This window comes from Arctopsyche grandis, chromosome 11, assembly GCF_051622035.1.
Source record: "Arctopsyche grandis isolate Sample6627 chromosome 11, ASM5162203v2, whole genome shotgun sequence".
NCBI lineage: Eukaryota > Metazoa > Arthropoda > Insecta > Trichoptera > Hydropsychidae > Arctopsyche > Arctopsyche grandis.
In genome coordinates, this window is record NC_135365.1 from 26,015,457 (window position 1) to 26,039,327 (window position 23,871).

Here is a 23,871-nt window from a genome sequence, read left to right on the forward strand (position 1 = left end):
AACAATGATGAGCGCAGACTACCAGATAAATGGGTTAGAGTAATTTCCGACAATTTACGCTCACTAAGGTGGAAAATATCACATTCAGTCTCGGCAGCAACGATTTCATTAAGAAGTCGGATAGCTCTTGGAATAGGAGCCATTCGAAAAAGGACTGTGCGGGCAGGAGGTACAGCCAGCAAATGATGATGTCTACCACGCACATAGTGATTAGGGACATAAAGCCCCAACTGCTCCAGCAACAACGGGCATGACGTATTACCACGTAAGAGCAGGAGAACGAAACTAATTAATGAGAAGTTTCTCCGAAGTTCAAGGGAATTATACCCAAGCATGCCCAAAAGGAAAGGAGTGGGGTAGAGATATGGGTAATACCCATATTCTTTCCTATATAGGAAACGAAGAAATGCTTTTTGCACTTTCTCAATCATCAGAGAGTAATTTGCTTCATGCGGATTCCACACAATCGCATTATACTCTAGCTTACTTCTCACAAGCGAATTGAAAAGCAAGCGAGAAGACAAAGGATTGGAGAATAATCTTGCATATCTCAAAACAAATCCAAGTCGACGAAAGTCGATTTAAATGTTGACACACGTTTATTGATTTCATGTACAATTATGGAGTGAACGGTAAAGCCCCTGCTTTGCACAAGGACGTCCCTAGGCTATGTATTTCTAAAAATTACATTTTTATACTGTAAATTTATTCTAAAATATAAATATCTTGAAATGTATGTGGTAGAGATTCCTGACAGATGACGCTGTTCAGGACCACGGTTGGGATGTGGCGGTTTAGGTGAAGATCAAACACGTGCGTTTTCAGTCATGTTGTTTATTAATACGATACGTGCGGAGGTTTAGCGACCAACCGCGCGGAGCACAGGTTCAACTGCGACTAACCGTTATATCTCTGCCCCTTTTCATCCCCTTCTCACAATCAGTCGTAACATACTTTTTCTCAACCATAGCCCATACATCAGCCTTTCGTTCCATTCCAACCCTACATACATGTATTTGAAATATGTACATACATACAAACATATTTCAATGAAAGAAATTAAGATAATGCTACCATATCATGTAAAGATACATATTTTTGATACATTTTGAATGCAAGAGGCTTATATTATATGTACATGCTATCTTTTGTTGAAAATCAAAAAAGTACATGTCACAAGTAGAGTTTTTTCGTGATATTTTTATATATTTCATAAATATGTAGATAAAGTCAGTTTTTGGATGCAATATTTTTTCAATTGATAAAGAAAATTCCGTATCAATTCATACGAATCTAAATATGTACGTCTATATGATGTGTATAAGATAATGATTTCAATTCTCAATTCATAATTTTTGTAAATTAGATTACGAATCGAAAAAAATACTATCTGACAACTTTTTATCAAACTTCTCTTTTGATTTAAATTGATATCAATTATTTACCAGTAAATCAGCAATATAATATTTATCACAAGATAGTCTTTTCAGACGGTTTTTGTACATACATAGATATATTATATTATATATGTCTATACAGGATGAGCATAATGCCCCTTTCCGATTGAGTTTTTTATTTGTTTCACAAATTAGCTTGGGGCATTACAATATGGGACAATACACCATTTCTGGTGGCTAGCATTCATAGCGGGGTGCCATGCCCCCCTCCCCCCCGTCCTTGGACTAATTTAATTTCATATATATATTTATAGATACATGTATTTTAATTTTTCTTAATATTCATTTTAACTTTTAAAAATGTATCTATACAAAAAATAGGTCCGTAAAATTTATGGCTCAAGGTTTTTGACAAGATATTTTTTTATGAATTATATTTTCAATTTGATGGCCCCCCTTGACCATTTTCTGAATCCTAGTGCTAGCATTGTGGGGCTATCTGAAGGACATAAGGTCTATATCAACAAACCACAGACTTTACAAGAGCTGAAAGACAACATTCGAATGGCATGGTTAGAGACCCGTATTTTGGTCATGTATTTTTGTCAATTTTAGCATTTTCATTTTGCGTTTTAGCGCATTAAAAATGTTCAATTTAGCATCTATTTTTATGAAGAGTTTAATTTTAAATAATAAAAAATTTCGATAAATTTTAATAAAATTTATATACTTATATACAATTTAAAGACAACACAACCATTAAAAAATAATAGAAAAATTCAAAAATATTTTGAAATTAAAATTACAATAAAAAAAACATGAATATAAAACTACAAAGACAAAAAATATGAATAAAAAAATATAATACCAATTAAAATTGATTAAAACTTAACATGGAGCATATTTCTACAGATTCTTTTTTGAGATTCGTGCGATGATCGGTTACAATTATATTGTATTTACTGAAATACCTTTCAGCATCCACACTATTGACGGGTCAAACAAATATATTTTAGAGCGGCACAACCAAACTCTTCATATTTAATTTTTGTTGCCATCAATAATAGCAATATATCCGGCGTGGATTCACTTTTTATATTCTCTACTAATTGTCTAAAAAGTGCTGATATCCTTCCAAACATTTCGCCTCTGTTAATACATTAAACAATGGCAGGTTTCTAAAAAACAAAACTGTTTCTTTAACATTAATATTAGATTTTGAACCTGCCACAGATGGATTGAATAGTTTACTCAATGTTCGGAGGAATAGATTTGTCTCGTTTAGTCTTCAGTGCGAGTCTAGTTTTAAGACGCTTTTTTGAGCAGCCTTTTGGATACACAACTACAACTGTCTTCTTTTATTTACAGTAGTAGACAAAAGCAGTTGCTTAGTTTCGACAGGAAAAACACCGTCTATGCTAAACTGCAAGCTCTGTTTTATCCCCTCAATTTCTTCACATAACAAATGGGCAAAGGGATAGGAAGACCCTTCTAAATTGTCTATTGTAATGAACGGTATTTCGCGCGTCTTTATGCAGAGGGCGTTATACGTCGTTATTCTTCCAAGAGTCGTGTTATGTAGGAACGTGGACTAACCTTGGGATAGTTATATAAATGTATATAGTCGGGGAGGTTCCTGACGGCAAGTCGTCTGCGTTGATAACAGCTCCTCCGGAAGCTGGCCCTGTGGTCGCGTCACAGCAGCGGGAGGGGGAGGCAGGAGACAAACTCCGTACTGCCTCGTGTGGACACAAGATGGCGATCTCTGGGCGTCTCTGAAGACGCTCGGCGGAGATGCTGGAGGGAGGTCCGTCCCGGTCGGTGGCTGGAGATGGAGAGACCGCGTCTCGACCCTTCTCGAGACGGGTAGGGTGTTTGGCGCGGTAAAGTAACTGGTGCCAACCTAAAGGTTACTACCGCTACCAACTGAAGGGACACTTGGGAAAACGTCGCGTTACACTATTAATTTTATAAATTTTATGCAAATTTCATTTTTGTTTGTTCTTTTAGCATCTATTCGCATATTTTACGAATTTAGCATCTATTCCGAATTTTAGCATCAATTAAGCATTAATAGCAAAGTGCCCAAAATACGGGTCTCTAGGCATGGTGCATTGCAAACTCCATAAAATAGCCAGTGCGCAAGTTGAGTGGCAATTATTGACTGTTTATGATATGATATGATGATTATGATAGTGGCCATTTTCCAAAAATAGGGTGACAAGTTCCAAATTGTAATTTTCCAAGCTTCATTTGTGAAATAAAAAAAAGAAACAAAATAAATTTTCACCAATAAAAAAGTTATTAATTTTATCAATCGGAAAGTGATTTTTTGCCCACCATGTACATAGATAATACTACGTATATATTTACCAAATTTTAAAATAAGACCAATAATTTTTAAATTTTTACATCGCAACAATGTCGGTCGAACGAAACCAGATCGCACACATAGACGTTGGAAAAGATATAATTTACAGATGTGATAGTATTATAAAGTCTTCCGAAGACAATCGGCAGTATAGGTAAGCCATTTATAGTAAAAAGTTAAAGTTATATTGATTAGAGTATAAACATTTTACTTCAGAGGCATAGAGTTGAAGAATCGACTAAAAGTATTACTCGTCAGCGATCCGACTACTGACAAATCTGCAGCCGCTTTAAATATTAACGTTGGTCTGCATATTTAATATGTTCTAACTTGTATTTAACAAATTATTATATGTATATGCGATTAATTTAAAATATGTGATTTTTGCAGGTCATTTTAGTGATCCGGACAGTGTACCGGGTTTGGCACACTTTTGTGAACACATGCTTTTTTTAGGAACTAAAAAATATCCTCTGGTACAATTTAAATTTGAATTCTTTCACAATATCAAAAATGGCTTCAATGTAAATAACATTTTATTGCTATAGGAAAATATCTATGATAAATTTTTGTCCGAAAATGGTGGTAGCTCAAATGCATGTACTTCTAGTGACCGTACCATGTATTATTTCGACGTTATTCCTGAACATTTTGCATCAGCCTTAGACATGTAATTAAAGTATATATATATATATATATATATATATATATATATATATATATATATATATATATATATATATATATACATATATACTTATTTGAAAATTTCAATATGGAAATACATATATTTAAATGATAATAATGTTTTCATTTCAGGTTTGCCCAATTTTTCATTTCGCCACTGTTCACAATCAGCGCTACTGATCGGGAATTGCAAGCTGTAAATTCTGAACATAACAAGAATGTATGCAAAGATAACTGGCGTTTGGATCAATTAAATAAATCCCTAGTCGATCCTAATCATCCCTTTCATAAATTCGGAACAGGCATGTGGATTTTCTATGTAATCAAATTGCTGAATAGTTAATATAAGGAACACATCTAATTCTTTGTTACAATAGGAAATAGAGATACATTAGAAACGACACCGAAGGAAATGGATATTGATGTACGTCAAGAACTTCTCATGTTTCATTCAAAATGGTATTCTGCAAATCTTATGAATTTAGTCATCTTCGGAAAAGGTTAGTTTCGTAATTAATGTGTTCATTTATGTATACATATATATGGGATCCATGAATGTGTGCGGGAGGATATTCAAAGTCAAAGTCTTTACGCAACTCGTTTAATGTCTTCGCTTCGGGCTTGACCAGCGAGTGACAGCCACAGTCCTACCAACTTAAAATATTCTCATTCATACCAACCTACATATATTTGCATATATTTCAACTGGGCTTTTATTTTAGAGTCATTGGACGATCTTGAGAAGATGGTGATTGAGAAGTTTTCTGAAATAGAGGACAAAGATACTAAGATACCATCTTGGCCTCAGCATCCGTACAGTGAAGACTATCAAGGATTACAAATAAATACCGTTCCTGTCAAGGATGTGAGATATTTGTTCATAGATTTTCCTATTCCTGATACTAGAATACACTACAAAAGTGATGTGAGCATGTATTATATAGTCAAATTGGCACATTGGAATTATAATATTTTTTATGTTAGAATAATTTTATGTTAAATATATTATTTCAGCCGACGGATTATATCAGTCATTTAATTGGCCATGAAGGCCCCGGCAGTTTATTGTCTCTGTTGAAAGCTAAAGGTTGGTGTAATAGCTTATCTAGCTATTCGTATTGTGGGGGCAGAGGATTTGCTATTTATAACATTTATGTTGATTTAACAGAAAATGGTATCAATCATATTGATGATATTGTCGAGCTGGTATTCCAAGTAAGGATTCCATTGTTTATAATTACTTTCAATTCATTAGAAGACTTTGGTGTACAATGAATTTGGTTATTTTGCAGTATATAAATTTGTTAAACAAAGAAGGTATTCAAAAGTGGATCTTTGAAGAGACAGCAAATATTTATTTGACAAAATTCAAGTTTCAAGATAAAAAAGAACCTAAAAATTTTGTTACTCGACATGTAGACTATATTCAGGTTGCCTTTATATAAGTAAAATTTTAGTTCCAAGTAGTCATTATTTTTAATATATTGCATATGATTTTGTGAAGGATTACCCAATGGAGGAAATTATGAGTGCTCATTTTCACTTAACGGAATGGAAGCCGGAACTCATTCAAGAGTTTTTGTCAATGTTGACACCGGAGCGAATTCGTATAACGGTTGTTGGTAAAATATTTGAATCAATTTGTGACGAAAGTGAACAATGGTATGGTACCAAATATCACCTGGAGAAGATATCAAAAGCAAAACTCGATGTGTGTAAAATTAGACTGTTACGTTAGTCTTTGTCAAATTTGAAATATTTTAATGTGTCATTTTTTAGCGGTGGAATAAATGCGGATTGAACGAAGGCTTGCATTTGCCAGCAGTTAATGCGTTCTTACCGGATAGTTTAGATGTAATTGAACCAGATCCCGAATCAAAGGAATATCCAACGATCGTTTACGACACTCCATTGATGAGAGTTTGGTACAAACAGGATGATGAATACTTTTTGCCAAAAATGAATACGTTCTTTGAATTTGTCAGGTGAATTGTCAATTATATTTTGTACCAAGGATGATAATTTTGTATTATATATCATTAACTCTAAAATAATTTTAATCCAATTGTGAATTTGGACCCAGTGCAACAGAACTTGAATGTGATATTTTTTCTGTATGTTTTTATGTTTTTAGTCCGATTTCAAATTCCGATCCATTAAATTACAGTTTGAATTCATTATTCATATCGTTACTCGAAGATTCTCTAAATGAGCATACGCATGCAGCTGGACTGGCGGGTATTAACTATTATATCTGCGATAATGAAAATGGATTTTCGGTTTGTGTTGTTGTATTACGCTTATGATAGTTTTAAGTGGAAATCGTTTGATAAATTAACTCAATTTTCAGATTCAATTAAGCGGATACGATTCGAAGCAACATGTTCTTCTCAATTATATCATGGATAAGCTTACATCTTTCCGCCCTGATCCAGAAAGATTTGCCATCTTGAAAGAAACTCATATGAGGATATTGAAAAATTTTGAAGCTGAACAACCCGAAGAACACAGTATATTTCATTTGAATATGATACTTTCAGGTGTTTCTTGGAGTATAAAGGATCGTTTGAATGTGGAATACGGTAAAAACAAATTATAATAAGCGTTGGTGCAAGCGAGATGGCAAGTCCGCCACTTACGCGCGTAAGTGGTGGACTCTCGCTTGCCGTCCCGCTTGCACCAACGTTTCTGGTGTACGCTCATGGAAACTGAACGAAAGTCATTCTTATCAATTACCGATCGAATTAGTACTATGGAGATAGAAAATCAATCCTTATGAACGTGGTGAAATAAAAAACTGACCAAACAAATGCAAAATAGCACAGAGAAAAAATCCGTAAAAAAATATATATTTTTGACTTTTAAAATTCGCCAGAAAATTAATTATAAGTATTTTAAAACAATAAAAATCACAATCAATAGAAAAAACATCTGATTATTGATTCCTATACTCACTTTGAGCACAGCAATACTATATTTTGAATTAGAGACCGCAAAAGCCAAAATACTGTAAAAATTGTGCATTTTTTTAAACCCTCATATCTCGTAAAGGAGACCCAAACAACAAAAATAATTATCATATTCAATGAGTCAAACTTAGTAAAGATTGGTTAGTCTCCGCTCTGGTAATTTTTTTTTGTTGCTCAGTGTTATTAGTATGCTTTGAACTCGCGTATTCAGTGAAATTTTCATTAAATGATAATTTTTTGATTGAGTTTTATTGATGTTAATTTCAGCTATGACTGTAGATAACTTGCACGGTTTCATTAAAAACCTTTTAACTAAGGTATACATTGAATGTTTTGTCCACGGGAATGCATCAAAGAAAAAAACCATGGAACTCGCATCCATTGTCGAGCAAAAGTAAGCAATTTTTATATTTACTGTGTATATATAATGTATGATATTTATGGGCTTTTTTTTAATTAATTTTAGGATGCCCAAGAATGTAATACCTCTGCTGCCCCAACAAATGACACTGATGAGAGAAATTCGATTGGAAAAGGGCAGTCATTATAGATTGGAAATCGATCACACCATTCATTGTAGTTCGTGTGCGTTACTTTACTTTCAATGTGGTTTACAATCGACATATTCGAATGTTTTAATTGAATTGCTACTACAAATTATATCTGAACCCTGTTTCGATATATTGAGAACTAAAGTGAGTGTAACCAATACACAATAGGTTTTCTAACAATTTATAATATTAACTGATTTGGATTATAATTTTTACTCTACGTCACATTACGAGTTAAAAATAAATTTTAACAGGTTTCAAACAAAATTTTAACGTAAACACGCTGACAGTGACGGTTCTCGCGCATGCGCAGAAGGCTTTGCGCATGTCGCAGATATAGTACCTGCAAATAGCCAATAATTTGCAGATATATTACCTGCAAATAGCCACAACCATTTTTTTTTAATTTATTATATGTGTATTTCTAGGAACAACTCGGATATACTGTATCCAGGGGAATTCGTTATTGCAATGGTGTTCTAGGTATACGGATTTCGGTGCAGTCAGACAGACATCCAAGTTATGTAGAATCTAGAGTAGAAGCTTTCCTTCAGCATATGGATGTGTGTAGAATTTTTTTTTCAATAATTTATGTCAGTATAAAAATAGTACTTCGATTAAAATATTGGTTTTTCAGGACTACATCTATAAATTGAGTGATCAAGATTTCGAAAATCACCGCAATTCTTTGATAGCTGAGATACTTGAGCGACCCAAAAATATGATGGCCCGTTCGAATATATTAAGATCGGAAATTTTAGCCCAGCAATACCATTTTGACCGAGTGAATGTTGAAGTAAAAGCAATGCGAGAAATTACCAAAAATCAATTATATCATTTTTATAAGGTATGTACATAAGTATTCAGTTAATAATCTATCTTAAATATAGAGTTAATGTATGTAATTCCATTTGGTACAGGATAACTTGTCTATATTGTCACCTAATAGACAAAAATTAAGTGTGCATGTAATATCTTCGGCTGTGGGTGGTTCTGGCCACCCTGACAAAGTTATTAATACTGCAGATACAGAAAATTCAAATTCCAAGCTTCTTCCCGTTCCGGAAGATCCTTCAGTGGTTCGTTACTTGTTACATATTACTGTTTATTTAGATTTTGAATTTAATTGAATTGATTTAAGTATTTATTTTTCAGATGATTAAAATAGAAGATGTCGATGCATTTAAATCAGGCAGATCATTGTTCCAGCTGATTCCACCTTATATAAAAATTCCACCCAAAGGGGCTCATTGTAAAATTTAAATAGTGGAATTTTTCGCATGCACCTTTGAATTGTTTAATTTAATTTCAAACAAAATTTTTAATGAAAGTTCCAAATTCATAACTATACGATGTTGTTTTCTAAAATTACATAAATATATATAATAATATATAAATTAACTGAATTTTATTATTAAATTTGCTAAAAAATTAGATGTAGAAAAAATTGTATTTGTCCACATGGAATAAAAAGTATATAAATATATGTCAACTTGTGGTAAATTAATCTATTGCTATCATTTATAAGTTTAATCTGTTATCGGTTCACAGGTAAACAAGGAAATGGATCAAAAATGGAGCGGTAAATCAGTGCTTCTACTGATAAACTAGTTTTGTGCCCAGTGCCGGTTTTAGGGGGGGGGCTGGGTCGGGCGGCGCCCGAGGGCGACGAGTATGTTGGGGCGCCACTCCATGCACCGAAGGCGCTTTAAAATTTAAAATTAGGGCGCCAAAGACCCTAAAAAATTTTAGATTTGAGTGCTAAAGGCGAAACTTAAATTGATATTTTAAATTGAAACTTATCTCCGGTCTACAATGTCACAAAATGATATGTCACAATTTTTTAGGGGCGCTTAGATAAAATTGCGCCATAAGGTGTAACGCCGGCACTGGTTGTGCCATGATAAAATATCATCGCATGGGTTATGGTATATTAAGTTATTAAATAAATAAAAAAATAAAGGAAATGTGTCGGTCCTGTATATAAAATAAAATTTAGCTATGTAGGAAGAGGTCTGATAGATATTAATTCACAAATCATGCTTACATAATATAAATTTCAATCGACGTACTTTCAACGTAAATACCACTCAGTTTATTCAGATACTTCAAAGAAGTCGAGCAATTCATTAGCGTTACGTTGCTTCGATAAAATTTGTACTTGTGCTTAAACATCAGATTTTTTTTATATACAGTCGACGTGTATTTTCAGTTGCAGTATATTTTGACCAGTTGGAGCTAGCGGGTATCTAGCCCATTTCCCCGCTAATATACTATACTTATAATAAACTTGTTTCTAATATATATATATTAGAAAGCATAATTTTGAAAGAGTCTTTTTTAAGGTTTAATGTATGTTTGTATGTAACTTACATACATATGTACATTAAACCTTACATAATGTAAGGTTTGTGTGGTAGAATCAAGAAAATACCTGTATAAATATTGTTTACTGTCAATATTTCCTCTTGGATAACAGTGCCACGAGCATTTGGTGCCATCTACTGAAAATTGATTAAATTAATAAATTAATATTTCTATTGCTGTTTTATATTTTTTATATTTTTGCGTAGAGATGGGTGGAGGATCCAAATAAAAGGTCCAAAGTCGGTTCACAGCATTTATTGGTGATTAAGGAGAAACACACACTGGCAGTGCTCCGTCCAAAATGTCTTGATATCGCCTAAATACCGCCTTATAACGAACCGGTCGCTCAGGGCATCTTCGACGTCCGGCTACTTTCCTATTGTTTAGGCATGTACCCGGATATGTATTCCCACAACAATCAGTCCCACGGTATCGGTCACTTCTGAGAAGGGACCAATAGCGGCCAATTCGGTGGTCATTGTTTAGCCTACATGCACTTAGTCTAGAGATTGTAGGCATATAGTACAACTCAGACGAACAATGATCTCATCATCGATCCTGTGCAAACACGCATAAACTCAAGGGCAACGATCCCTGTGACCGTGCCCGAAGAACAAAGGAAGAACACACTGAACCCATAAAACCACGAACTACGTCCAGGCGCATGAACCCATAAAACCACGCTCGCAGCGTAACTAGGTCAGCGCGAGTACCAGGAACAAACGAAAATGCACTCAACACGTATCACAAGTACACGTGCCCGAAACTAGGTCATCGCTTGCATCAACGGTGCCCGGAGAACAAAGGATATGCACACGACTCGCTCCAACCCAAAATGTATATAAAGCAACGCAGCAACTCCAAACAGCAGAGTGAGCCTCTAGAGTTCAGCTAGATCACATCTCCGAAGAAACCTCTTCGTACATACAATAACCAATTGAACGAAAATAAACGATCCTCTTTCAAACTCAACTGAATTTCCATAGGCCGGGAAACGGTCGAAGCCTTTCACCCGTCCTATAACTGGTGACCACCGACTACCTGCCCCATAAGATAGTCCTTGAAACCAATTATAACGGTCACACAGTCTCTGGGATGCTACTCAGCCTAATCCGATTGCACTTGTAGGCGGGGTAAGATGTGTTGACCGTATCCCAGCCTAACGAAACACTGTTGTGCTTGTTTTAATAAAGTTTTATTGTTTGCCTAATGTTGTACAAAGGTATTAGAATATGTGGGCAAAAGTATGTCGTTCAGCGGTCTCTGGATATGGTAGAGTGTCGCTGGCTCGGCATTCGGCTATGTTCAGAAGGTCTCTGGATGCAGCAGTGTGTTGCTGGCTCGGCGTTCGGCTGTGTTCAGAAGGTCTCTGGATGCGGCAGTGTGTTGCTGGCTCGTTCATTCGGCTATGTTCAGAAGGTCTCTGGATGCGGCAGTGTGTTGCTGGCTCGGCGTTCGGCTGTGTTCAGAAGGTCTCTGGATGCGGCAGTGTGTTGCTGGCTCGTTCATTCGGCTATGTTCAGAAGGTCTCTGGATGCGGCAGTGTGTTGCTGGCTCGGCGTTCGGCTATGTTCAGAAGGTCTCTGGTCTGCTGCTGTGTGTCGACGCTTGCTGCTGTGGGTCGACTGGCGTTGTTTGGGTTGTACCTCCTTTTATAGTGTTTCTGGTTGCTGGCTGTTGTTGATGCGTATGCGAGGAATGTGTTTTTGTCGATGGGGACTTTTCTGGAACGATTGGCACCGTTCCGCTCGATGTAGTTTAATGGCTGCAGGTGTGCTTCGACTGGTTTGTTTCCGCTCGAGTGGCGGGGGTGGAGCTTTCTCGAAGGTTTTGGCACCGTTCCGCTTGAGTTTAGTTTAATGGCTGCAGGTGTGCTTCGACCGGTTTGTTTCCGCTCTACTGGTAGGGGTGGAGCTTTCTAGAAGGTTTTAGGAATGTATTCTGCGTCGCAGTATATGTCTTGATGATGGTGACGAGATTCCCACACACTTACTCGGTGGTGTACGTAACAATATGTAGGTAGTTTTTACTTATAATATAGCCGATGAAATTTTCATCGGGTCTTTCACTAGTACTGAATATAGATCCTCTTAAAAACTCAACCGAGTTTCCATAGGCCGGTACACTAGTCAACACACCTTTCCGCGTCCTAAATTGCTCTGCGTGGAAAGTAGCTCGCGAGAAAAGCACTAAGAGAAAATACAAAACGAAAATTGAAATATTTATATCGAGTCAAGATTCAGTACTCCCTGGTAAACTCGACGATAGGGTAAAAAATTCGAACGATTCGAGTCAGGTTCGATCGGGACAGACTAAAAATGACACGGTATAAAACAAAATTTAAATAATAAATGCACAGTTGAAAAAGCCAAATGAAGTTTTCAAAGGTGTGTAGGCCATGGCCGTGTAAAGAGGTGTTTGGTGGTAGTGGGGGCACAGCCGTCAGTGGCCGACAGGCGAGTGGACGAGTAGGCGGGTGAAGGATCAGAATGTCGACTCCGGGCGGTTCCGGTCAGTTTGTATCCTCGTCTCGTCTCCGTCACTCCTCACTCCTCACTCCTCACTCCTCACTCCTCACTCATCACTCCTCACCCCTCACTCATTCACTCCTCGCCCCTCGCCCCCGCTCCGATCTCACACCTCTGTTTTGACGTTTCTCACAACTGTCAACCGTCAGCCTTTGTTGTGTCGGCACACTTTTTTCCCACCTATACTTTTTAGGTTATGTGATGGTTGCTAATACATAATAATCACTTTTAATTATATTTCAAACTTTTCAACTATTTTTTATGTCAATCGACAGATTGTTTTGTTCATCGACTTATAAATGAACTATATCCAATATTGCTAGACAGGTCGTCGATTTTATTGTAATATGTACTCATTTTTATTAACATAGAAAACCTTTTACCGACGAGATAACTTGCTTACAAATGTATAACATTCACAGCGGTCGACAACATAGGGATTTTTGATTTGATTTTAAAATATAGCAAATACCTACATATTTACGATTTATCCCCTGATGATATTTTCAGATCTGAACTTGGATTTTGATTTCTCATGCTAATAATCATAATTTTTATCAACTTATATTTATTTATTCTTTACCTATATACCAGGAAGGCCTTACAGGTAAACCCCAATGCGCCTTCCTGGCCAATTACAATGCAGCATTTTTATATAAGTCACTGAAAAACTCGCAAATCAATGAGACATCTATCAAATTGTACACAAACTTATTTATTGCACATTAATCAATCACAAATTAATAGGTGAGACATATTGTATAGAAAGGATTTTAACCAATTTTTTCCGGGAACCGTTTCAACAATGAAATCAGAGAAAATTGGCAAACTCTGATAGGAAACGATCAACCTGAAGTCACAAATCCAGGTCTGACCAACAGCATACTCTGAAAAATTCATTTTCACTCGAGGCCCGGTCCTGGGGTTGAACCCGGCGCCTCTCGACGCTAAGCAGAAGCTCAACGACCGAGCTATGCTGCTGGCTTATATGAAAAGTTCTCATCCTTTCCATATTTGTGATATCATCGAGGACTCGTTTTAATAGTCTCAGACTTATATCCTTGTTTCGACGGCCAAAAGATTGATAAACATATTGATTTATTTCAGAACCACCAAATCACGATATTTCCGGCACTGAAGAGCGTAAAATCATGGAGCGATTCCGCGACTTCTTCGCCGATAAATTGAAATTCTTCGAAACCGAAGCGCATCACCAACCTCCTCGGAAAATACTCGACGACACCTCCATCGACAGTGTCGTCAGATATATCCAAAGCGGAAACTGCAAAAATATCATCACCATGGTCGGCGCCGGCATATCCACATGTACGTCCCTCTTTTATCGGCACTCTTAATTATTATGTACGTAAATTGTACGACGTTATTTTCGTGTGCAGCTGCCGGAATACCAGATTTTCGCAGTCCGGAATCGGGCCTCTATCACAATTTGGGCAAATTCAACTTACCCGATCCGCAGGCGATATTCGATTACCAATTCTTCATGGAAAACCCCAAGCCGTTTTTTGCAATAGCTAAAGATCTATATAAGGACTCATACAAACCTACGCCGTCGCACTATTTCATCAAGCTACTCAACGATAAAGGTTGAAAAATCGTTTGATTCTATCGACTTGCATCATTTACATATAATAAATATAGTGGTTTAATTTTTATTTTTATTGCCTTTTCAGGATTTCTTCTGCGTCATTATACACAAAATATAGACACATTGGAACGAATCGCCGGTTTACCTGATGAAAAATTAGTCGAGGCTCACGGATCTTTCCACACGTCTCACTGTGTAAAATGCAGAAAGGAAAATAACATAGATTGGAAAAGATGTTAGTACAATTGTCCCCTCTATAACATTATAGATGAGTTTCATGTTGTAATAAATCGCTTTGTAGGGGGAGGGGGGGGGGGGAGATTATATATATGTATATAGGATTTTCGATATTTTTTTTCAAACCAAGCCGATACCTTGCATTGAGTGGCTTGGTTTTATTGATAGTCCTAGTTTTCACTCCGGTTCGTTTATGAACATACTAGTTTGTTCGATAATTGGATTATTAGTCACATTGCAATCGCCCAAAAGACAATTTTTGCCATGAAAATCGCGAATACGGAATATTTGGCACTCGAGCTCTCGTTAGTATGATAGTTATCGTTAGTATGATGGACTTTTCGGCTGCCAGATGTTCCGTTATAGAGTTACAGTGACTGGGGCGAGCGCTTTGTGGGCAATAATCACCAAACCAGTTTGTTCATACACGAGCTATTGACAAAAGCTGTCTTCAAATATCAAAAACTTTTAAGATGTCAAAACGCCGAGTATTTAAAAGGGAAATCCTATGGAAGCCACATTGCAACGTTGCTATAATTCCTGTTTCCGATAATATTGAAAACATTAAAAAAATAAAAACATGATGAGGCAAACGTTTGAGAACAATCAAACTTATGCCTAATAGTTTGTAATTTTTTGTGTATATATGTATATTGTTGCGTAGGGGTGGGTTCAGGGGGTCTACCTCACGGGACCGAAAGTGAAAAAGCAAATATCGTAAGGCAAAGATAGAAAATCGAATGATCTTAAGTCGAAAGATAAAAAAAAAGGGTGCATGGTAAACGGTATTATGTATATGTGGGTGGGATTCCTGAACAGATGACGCTGTTCAGGACCACGGTGGGAATATGGCGGTGGAGATGAAGATCAAACACGTGCGTTTTCAGTCATGTTGTTTATTAAAACGACACCACGCGGTGGTTTAGCGACCAACCGCCCCCCAGTGGAAGGTTAACTTCTACTAACTGTAAAATAGCGGTCGCTTTCGCGCCCTCTGCCACTTTCCATCCCCTCCCTACAATCGGTCGTAACATACTCTTTTCAGCCATAGCCCATACATCAGCCTTTCGTTCAATTCCAACACTACATATATATAGTATATATCAGTGGCATGCGGTGAAATTATCTCTCTTTTTTGTCATACAGCCTTGTTTAATGTGCGCGCGCAGGATACGGGAGGAAAAGCCTGTTCCTGTTGTATCCTGCTCGCGCAAATTAAGTGAGGATGTGCGACGGGGGGAGAGAGACTTTTACCGCACGCCACTGATATATATACATACATACTAACCGTTTTTCATATATATGCATTATAAACGAATATTTTCGACTTTTGAACATTGTCACCCGGGTTCAGGATCCAAATGAAAGACCAAAGTCGCTTTTCAGCATTTATAAAACGATTCACACTGAACCGCTGTTCACTCCAGAATACCTGATCTACCGTGTGTACCTCCTATTAATATAATAAGTTGCACAGCGTGTCCATTGTCTGAACACGTACGGGTTCAGTTAGCCTAATCCGGGGTATCTATTGTCTACATCCGACATCCATTAGGTCTTAATATCCTCTCACGTATACATATTTCTGTACACAATTTTAACAAATATATTTGTTTTTTTTTTTTAAATATGTTTGTGTTGTATTTGTATGTGAATTTTATTTCACTGTCTGTAGATTTTGCCGAGCATTCGGACGAAATACCCATTTGTGATAATATCGAATGCGACGGCGGCGTTATCAAACCGGATATCGTCCTGTTTCGAGAAAAACTCCCCGAGAGGTTTCACGACTGTTCGCAAAAAGACTTCGATGACTGCGACCTGCTCATAATCATGGGCTCGTCTTTGGAAGTGCAACCGTTCGCATCACTCGTCGACAGGTTGGTCTTCATATCCGACGCTGTTTATTATGTACGTACGAACGAAATTTATTCTCGATTTTATTTCTGTATCCAGAGTGCCCGCTTGGTGTCCCCGTCTGTTGATAAATCGCGAGCTGGTCGGCTGCGAAGGTAGAGCGAGTCTCTTGGCCAACTTGACCGAACTTCCCGGCTTGGAGTCGTTGTTCCGTCTGATCGGAGGCCTGCAGTGCGAATCGCCGGACAACATAAGAGACGTGGCGTTCCTCGGTAACTGTGACGATCAAGTGCTGGCGATAGCCGAAAAACTCGGCTGGGGCGTAAGTCATAATATGCATACGCCATAGATGTAGAATAACCTAGATATGCCATTGCATACACATTTCGTTGGTTTAACTAGCGGGGAAGTGGTGAAAAAAAAGAAAGGAACGCAAAAAAACGCAGTGGTCAGCAACCAGTTTATGTACATACATATGTATGTACATGCACTGAAGTTTTATTTTTTTTATAACTATTTTATTGGACACCCCGCGTGCAACTAAACCAAACTAATAAAACCATATTAAGAAAAAATTATTTAGATATACACACTATATTAAACTACAAATGTATGTTGCTATAATAAAACCATCATTAACTATTACAATATTTAAACATTAGTAACTTCCACAAGGATCAGTTTTAAAGCTGACACTTTAATATTTAGTACATTGTTTGTAGTTTTGAACTTAATGTCGATTTCTGAATTTCCTTCAGTGCCAACAAGATATAGGCGTGCATTTAGTGACACCTGTGGCAGAGGTTGTCATCAGTACATAGAACACTACATACATACATCGCGCCGATATTTCATTAATGTTAAAATACTACTATAATTGAGGACATTATATATATTAATTCTTTCTTATGATATGTGATGCCATCCGCCTTTTTATGTTTTCTTGAGTAATTGTATTTAACACGTTGGCATTTTCGAAAAATGTCAATCGACCTTCCTACTTAGAAGCTAACTAGCTACTGAGAGAGAGTGTGCATGCACTGTACTTTTTTTTGTGTGTGCATGCACCAACAGGGTGTTCGGTTTAGAGCGTCAGGGCCTATCTATGTATTCTATATCTATATGGCATACGCACATTTCACAGCATTTGATATTGAATTAATCTTGTGACTCGTGCACTTTCAGGACGACCTGAGACAGATGATAAAAATGGAGCACGACAGATTGGACATCCTCGCCGAATCTTCGTACGCGAGCGTCGTCAATCCGACGTTTCATCCCCAACCGTCGCTGTAATGCAACACTTCAGCGTATTATTAATCAATAGTAAAATTATAAGGAAAGGAAAAGTAATAACAAAAAAGAATAAGAATTTACGAGAAAAGTGCATTAAATACCGTCAATTTGAAAATGATATTTTTATATCCTGTACATTTCGTCGCTGACAGCGTAAGCTTTATATGTTGTACAGAATTATGTTTTTATTGCTGTTTATTTTGCATGTGCTATCATGTGATGATGATGATGATGATGTCAAATTTGGAGAATTGCCGGATGTTGTTCTTCGATGGGAGTTATTCATATTTGGGTATCGGTTTTGGTGGAGGATTTGCCGAAGGACAGATTGTGCACGTTCTTCCGAATTTGACTGTATTTAGAATGTCGCTTTTTAACCCTTTCCGCCCAATTAAGAGACGTTTTGCAACGTATTGAAATGCGGTTTGACTCAATGGTCGAAACGGTGCAAAGCATTGACTTGCCAGAATTCCGAGTCAATGCGTACCAATTCCAATACAATTACACTTTACTTAAATGTAGACACTTAAATTTTCTTTAGTTGTATTGTATACTTGTTCAAAAACGATTTGCTTTTTATTCTAATGACATTATCTAGTTGATATGATCAATGTTGAAAGATTTTCACGGGTGGAAGAGGCTTGCTGTAGTATTCCTTTGCGTAGATATACCATTATATGTAGAAAACTTACGGGGTTGTTAATTCGATCAGTTCTTTACATATTTTCGACATGATGGCCTATAAACAGTTTTAATTCCAATATACGTACACACGTTTGACGGACATATGTACGTATATTGGACTCGAATGGAGTTTATTCATTTATCATATCATATTTGAGTCTGGTTTTCAGAGATAAATTATTATCAGAAAAAGGAATGGTTACTTCCGTTGTTAACTGTTGTTTTTCTATATATAATGGTAAATCTATAGCGTTAGTCGCTTTTAATTAAACATTGTTGTATTATACACTTTTTACATTGAAATCAAAAGTAGTGGCTGTTTTTTTCTTTTTTGTTTATTATGTAGTTGCAATTTCTTTTTAATTTCAATTAATTGATGTTTATGTATATGTAGTGAATGTCAATCGTATATGATTGATGGTTTCTATATTTTTTTGTTATATTGCCGTTATTAAAAAATTCAGTGAATCATATGAGCTATTTATTTAGTAAAACAAAATCAATTTAATATTAAAGCTATTTATTGTAGTTGACATTTTAGTATGTTTTAATTAATAAATAAAATCAATTAATCACTTTTTTTAAATAAATAATTAGTTATCTATGCATTATAAGTTTTATTCATTTTTTTTAAATGTTTCTTTTTTTATCGTTTAAATTTTCTCTTACTATTGTTAGTGGAAAAGATGAGAAATGTATTTTATGATGAAGTATGTATTGTTAATAAAGTTAAAATAACTAAATACTCAAATTTAAATTATTGCAAATAATATCAGTGTACGTTCAAGCTTTAAATATGATCGGAATTATTCCAAAAATTTCTCTAACCGAGTGTGTATTAGGGTTGTGATGATTAAAAAATATATATATATATTTATAAATGATATGTCGAAAGCTAGAAAATAATGTAACATAATCTGAATCCACCTACAATGCATTGATATCTAATAAAAATCGAGGTCTTTGGATTTTTTCTTTTTTTTTTTTTAAACAAGTCATCACAATTAATCCTGTTTTGCAAACCCCGTGCAAAACGAGTCCTTACATCATAATTATATACAAATAAAACATAGATCATTTATTCCTTTGCATCGGTGATGCCTTCGGCAGCTATCGAGAACATGGCCTCCGATTCCGGCAGACACGGACTATCGTAAATCTTACAGATCCGAGTATCGCCTCTGCCTTTGCGCAGGTAGAGACGAGTCGTGGACGCGTGCGCCAAGATGTGTCCTCCGATTGGCTTTTTAGGATCGGCTGTGAACACTCCGGCGCCTTCCACCTGAGCAACGACCTGATTCGTGATCACCACGGCAACTCCGAACTGAAACGATAGAATTGTGTAACTGATATATGTACAAGGATACGTGAGAACTGTTCGAATCGGCATACCTCGTCGGCCAATCTTAAAAGCATGCGCAAGAAGCGACCCAAGTGGTTCTGTCTCGGTGCTAATTCTCCGCGACCTGAATAGTCCGTTCGGTATAGAGCCATCGCACTGTCGACTATCAATAGGGCGTATCTGTTGCGTGAGAAATTAAATGCAGTTCAGTTCGTTTCCGAGTATTTGAAGCTAATACTGATGGCTACTATTTATTTATTTCATAGTTTTGGACCATTGTGGCATTACAGGAAGAACCTAATGCGCCACAATGGCCTACATTTGATAAAGATAAAACAAAATACAAATATAAAATAAAGGAAAAAAGCAAAAGCAGAAAACATGGTAAAATAAAATAAAAAAAAGTAACAAAAGAAAATAATACATCAGAAAAAAAAATGAACAAAAGTGTAAAAATCTAAAATAAAATCCATAAATCCCATTCTTTGTTTACATTGAACAGAATTAAAATAGTACATAAGGAGAAAGAAAAAGAAAAAGTAAAATAAAATCAAAGCGAGGCCCAAAATGGAAGAGAGTAGATTAAGATTCCACTCACATCACATTCAAATTAAGAAAGTAATGATGAGCGCAGGTTACCAGATAAATATGTTAAAATAATATCCGATAATCTACGCTCACCGAGGTGGAAAATATCGCAATCAGGGACGGCAGCAACGATTTCATTGAGAAGTCGAACAGCTCTTGGTATAGGAGCCATTCGAAAAAGAACTGTGCGAGCAGGAGGTACAACCATTAAATGATGATATCTATCACACACAACTGTTCCAGCAACAACGGGCATGACGTATTACCACGCAGTAGCTGTAGAACGAAACGAATTAACGAGAAGTTTCTCCGAAGTTCAAGAGAATTATACCCAAGCATGCCCAAAAGGAAAGGAGTGGGATAGAGATATGGGTAATACCCATACTCTTTCTTATATAGAAAACGAAGAAATGCTTTTTGCACTTTTTCGATAATAAGAGAGTAGTTTGCTTCGTGCGGATTCCACACAATCGCATTATACTCTAGCTTACTTCTAACAAGCGAGTTGAAAAGCAAGCGAGAAGACAAGGGGTCGGAGAATAACCTAGCATATCTCAAGACAAATCCAAGTCGACGAAAGGAAACGTCAGCGACTGTCTTGATGTGTTTGTGAAAGGTGAATTGAGGATCAAAAGTGATACCCAAGTCGACTATAGATTCCACACACGCTTCAACAATACGGATCCAATGGAATATCCGTGACAATAGAGCGAATTCGCACGTCCATAACTCATAATGGCACATTTATAGATATACCTAGATTCAGCCATCATAGCGGAGGCTTTTATTAATAAATTCGTCTGGTGGTCCGTGTTGTATGCACGGGCGTATGCTACGTTGTCGAGGACGGCAGTTCCGGACATTCCGTAACGCGTGGCTACGGCTAGCAGCCGCTCCGGACGGAATGTACCTTCGGTGTCTATATACAAGCACTTTCCCTCTCCTCCGCTTTGTTCGATTGGCAGCTGAAAGCGTAACATTGTCTCAATATGGTGTATGATCGTGTGTCATGTGTCATAGTCACACTTACTTGGCAAGTTACGGCTAAAGTGTGGCATAGTTGAGTTTTTCCCGTTCGAAACTCTCCGAATATTTCAGTTATTGAGCCGGTTTCGATGCCGCCACCGAGCAGTCGATCCAATTCCTTTGACCCAGTTGTCAGTTGTATTATTTCAGACCTAAAATGATCATTTTTAAATAAACGTACGGCAGATTTGTCTTACTTAGAAAAGATCAGCATACATAGCTTTTTTTTATTTCCGCTGCAAATTTATTAGATTAATAGTTACATAAAAAATAACGGCAACAAATTATTTGGTTGGTTTATAATATCAAAAGTGGTCAGTAAATAAATTAAAAATTTATCAGTAATTAATTATAAACTTGATCAGTAACTTATTCTAAATAGTCAGTAGAATATAATGAACAATCAGTAAATTATTCTTTTTGTTCAGTAAATAATTATTTTTTTATCAGTAAATAAATCCTTTTTGGTCAGTATTTTATTTAAATACTCATCAAAAAGGATTTTCTATCAGTGAAATTATAATTTTTGACAATTGGATGATAGCGCGTCGCCCCGCTACTGTCCATTCCCACTCTCCTCATGGTCCACACACCGTAATATTCATCCAAACACATTGTATGTAATATTTTTTATTAAAGTTTTATTTCATCTGAATAGGATGAAATTAAATTCTGAATAAATTACTGATCAATTAAATACACGTCAAAAATAACCCCCCAAATTACTTTCCTCAAAGGTTAGACCTGACCAAATGTTTTTTTTTATTTTCTTACCGCTCGTCTTATTTATCAATAGTACATTTTTAGACGTTTGTGTTACGTTTTGTACAAGTATGAACTTGTCTACATTGTAAGGTAGTGTGTAAATAAGTTGAATACTTCGTCACGTTTGAAGTGGGAAAGTTTCGACGTCGATGTAAGTTCATTGGATAAAAATTGATATTGAATTCTATTGAGAGTATGCATGGAACCTCTTTTGATGAAATTCGGTGGCCGTGGTGAATCCCATAGGTACGAGTTTGGTCGCTTCGGCTATGATTTTGTCAGCTTTCGCTTCCGATATGCCTTTGATGGTCAACAGGTGTTTTTTGGGTGCGAAGGCAATGGACTCGACCGTGTGATATCCGCATTCTTCCAGTTTCTTCACGTCTCCCGAAGTAATCCCGTTTCCCTGTAACATACAACGTTTAGTTTTACGACGACATGTACCGTCAGAAGTTGTTCAATGTCGTGAATTCACTTCAAGTTTGGATAGCAATTGAGGTCCACAATCGTCGACGTCCTCCTCCTGGACGCTGAGACTGGCCGTAGAAGCGGCGGCGCTCGCCATCGTCACCTCTCGCCTTCCGATTCCTCGATTTCGAGACGATCACACTTCCGACCCACGAATATCACCTGTCAACATTTGACACTCGAACTCGCACCATTTCCCTCCAATATCCAACCTAACACAAGTATATACGGCCAGTATAAAAATATAATAATACATAGAATGAAAAGAAAAGAGCAAAGGCAGAAAAATATGATAAAAATAAACAAAAGAAAAAATATTGCATAAAAATGAATATCAGGAAAAAAAATACACAGTAAAAAAATATCAAATAACAGAATACATAGTAGGGAATACATAGTTTTGGATCTACAGCCAGCACTGATATATAAGAATCAGCCGTAAATACAACACACCCCCACGAGGAAGAGAGGAAATTAAAATTCCACACATACGTCACATAAATTATAAAAATAATGATAAGTGTAGGATAATTTCCGATAACCTACGCTCACTGAGGTGAAAAATATCACATTTTGGCATGGCAGTAATGATTTCACTAAGAAGTCGGATAGCTCTTGGAATGGGATCCATCTGATAGCACCTTTTCAATAACTAGAAAGTAATTTGCATTATGTGGATTCCACACAATCGCATTATACTCGAACTTGCTTCTCACAAGCGAGTTAAAAAGCAAGCGATAAGACAAGAATAACCTCAAGACAAAACCGAGTCTACGAAAGAAAATGTCAGCGACGTTTTTGATGTTAGTTGTGAGGATCAAAAAGTTATAGCCAAATCAATCATAAATTCAACAAATTTCAACATGACGGACCCAATAGAATATTCGTGACAATAGAGCGAATGTGCACGTCCATAACTCATAATTGCACATTTATTAAAATTATATTCTAGACCTAAAATAGAACTGAACTTCAGGACGGCGTCAATATCAGTTTGAAGAAGAGAGGTTTGTCTCTCATCATTGACTGATGAGAATAATTTAATTTAATAATTTAATAAACAAAAAATGTGTTGAATTGGATGGTAATTGGATTATTACGTACATTGCGATCGCCCAAAAGACAATTTTTG

At 36.4% G+C, this 23,871-nt stretch overlaps 3 protein-coding genes across 3 annotated transcripts; 2 read left to right on the forward strand and 1 right to left on the reverse strand.

Moving 5' to 3' along the window:
• The first annotated feature begins 3,818 nt into the window (after positions 1-3,818).
• On the forward strand, positions 3,819-9,368 carry LOC143918620 (insulin-degrading enzyme-like). The gene is made up of 19 exons (XM_077440561.1): positions 3,819-3,922; positions 3,985-4,073; positions 4,159-4,244; positions 4,317-4,438; positions 4,588-4,757; positions 4,833-4,955; positions 5,178-5,380; positions 5,470-5,670; positions 5,748-5,885; positions 5,960-6,166; positions 6,235-6,440; positions 6,590-6,734; positions 6,806-7,037; positions 7,692-7,818; positions 7,891-8,119; positions 8,404-8,538; positions 8,613-8,822; positions 8,896-9,054; positions 9,131-9,368. Exons 1-19 carry the CDS (start codon positions 3,819-3,821, stop codon positions 9,236-9,238), a joined length of 2,994 nt encoding a protein of 997 aa, XP_077296687.1. The 3' UTR covers positions 9,239-9,368.
• Positions 9,369-12,746: 3,378 nt separating this feature from the next.
• LOC143919393 (NAD-dependent protein deacetylase Sirt2-like) lies at positions 12,747-19,232 on the forward strand. The gene is made up of 7 exons (XM_077441701.1): positions 12,747-12,853; positions 13,978-14,196; positions 14,268-14,474; positions 14,562-14,711; positions 16,389-16,593; positions 16,670-16,892; positions 17,756-19,232. Exons 1-7 carry the CDS (start codon positions 12,832-12,834, stop codon positions 17,864-17,866), a joined length of 1,137 nt encoding a protein of 378 aa, XP_077297827.1. The 5' UTR covers positions 12,747-12,831; the 3' UTR covers positions 17,867-19,232.
• spn-A (RAD51 recombinase homolog spn-A) lies at positions 19,016-22,968 on the reverse strand. The gene is made up of 6 exons (XM_077441702.1): positions 22,747-22,968; positions 22,478-22,677; positions 21,511-21,658; positions 21,237-21,445; positions 19,943-20,072; positions 19,016-19,874 (listed from the first exon to the last, which is right to left on the reverse strand). Exons 1-6 carry the CDS (start codon positions 22,834-22,836, stop codon positions 19,629-19,631), a joined length of 1,023 nt encoding a protein of 340 aa, XP_077297828.1. The 5' UTR covers positions 22,837-22,968; the 3' UTR covers positions 19,016-19,628.
• Positions 22,969-23,871: the final 903 nt, after the last annotated feature.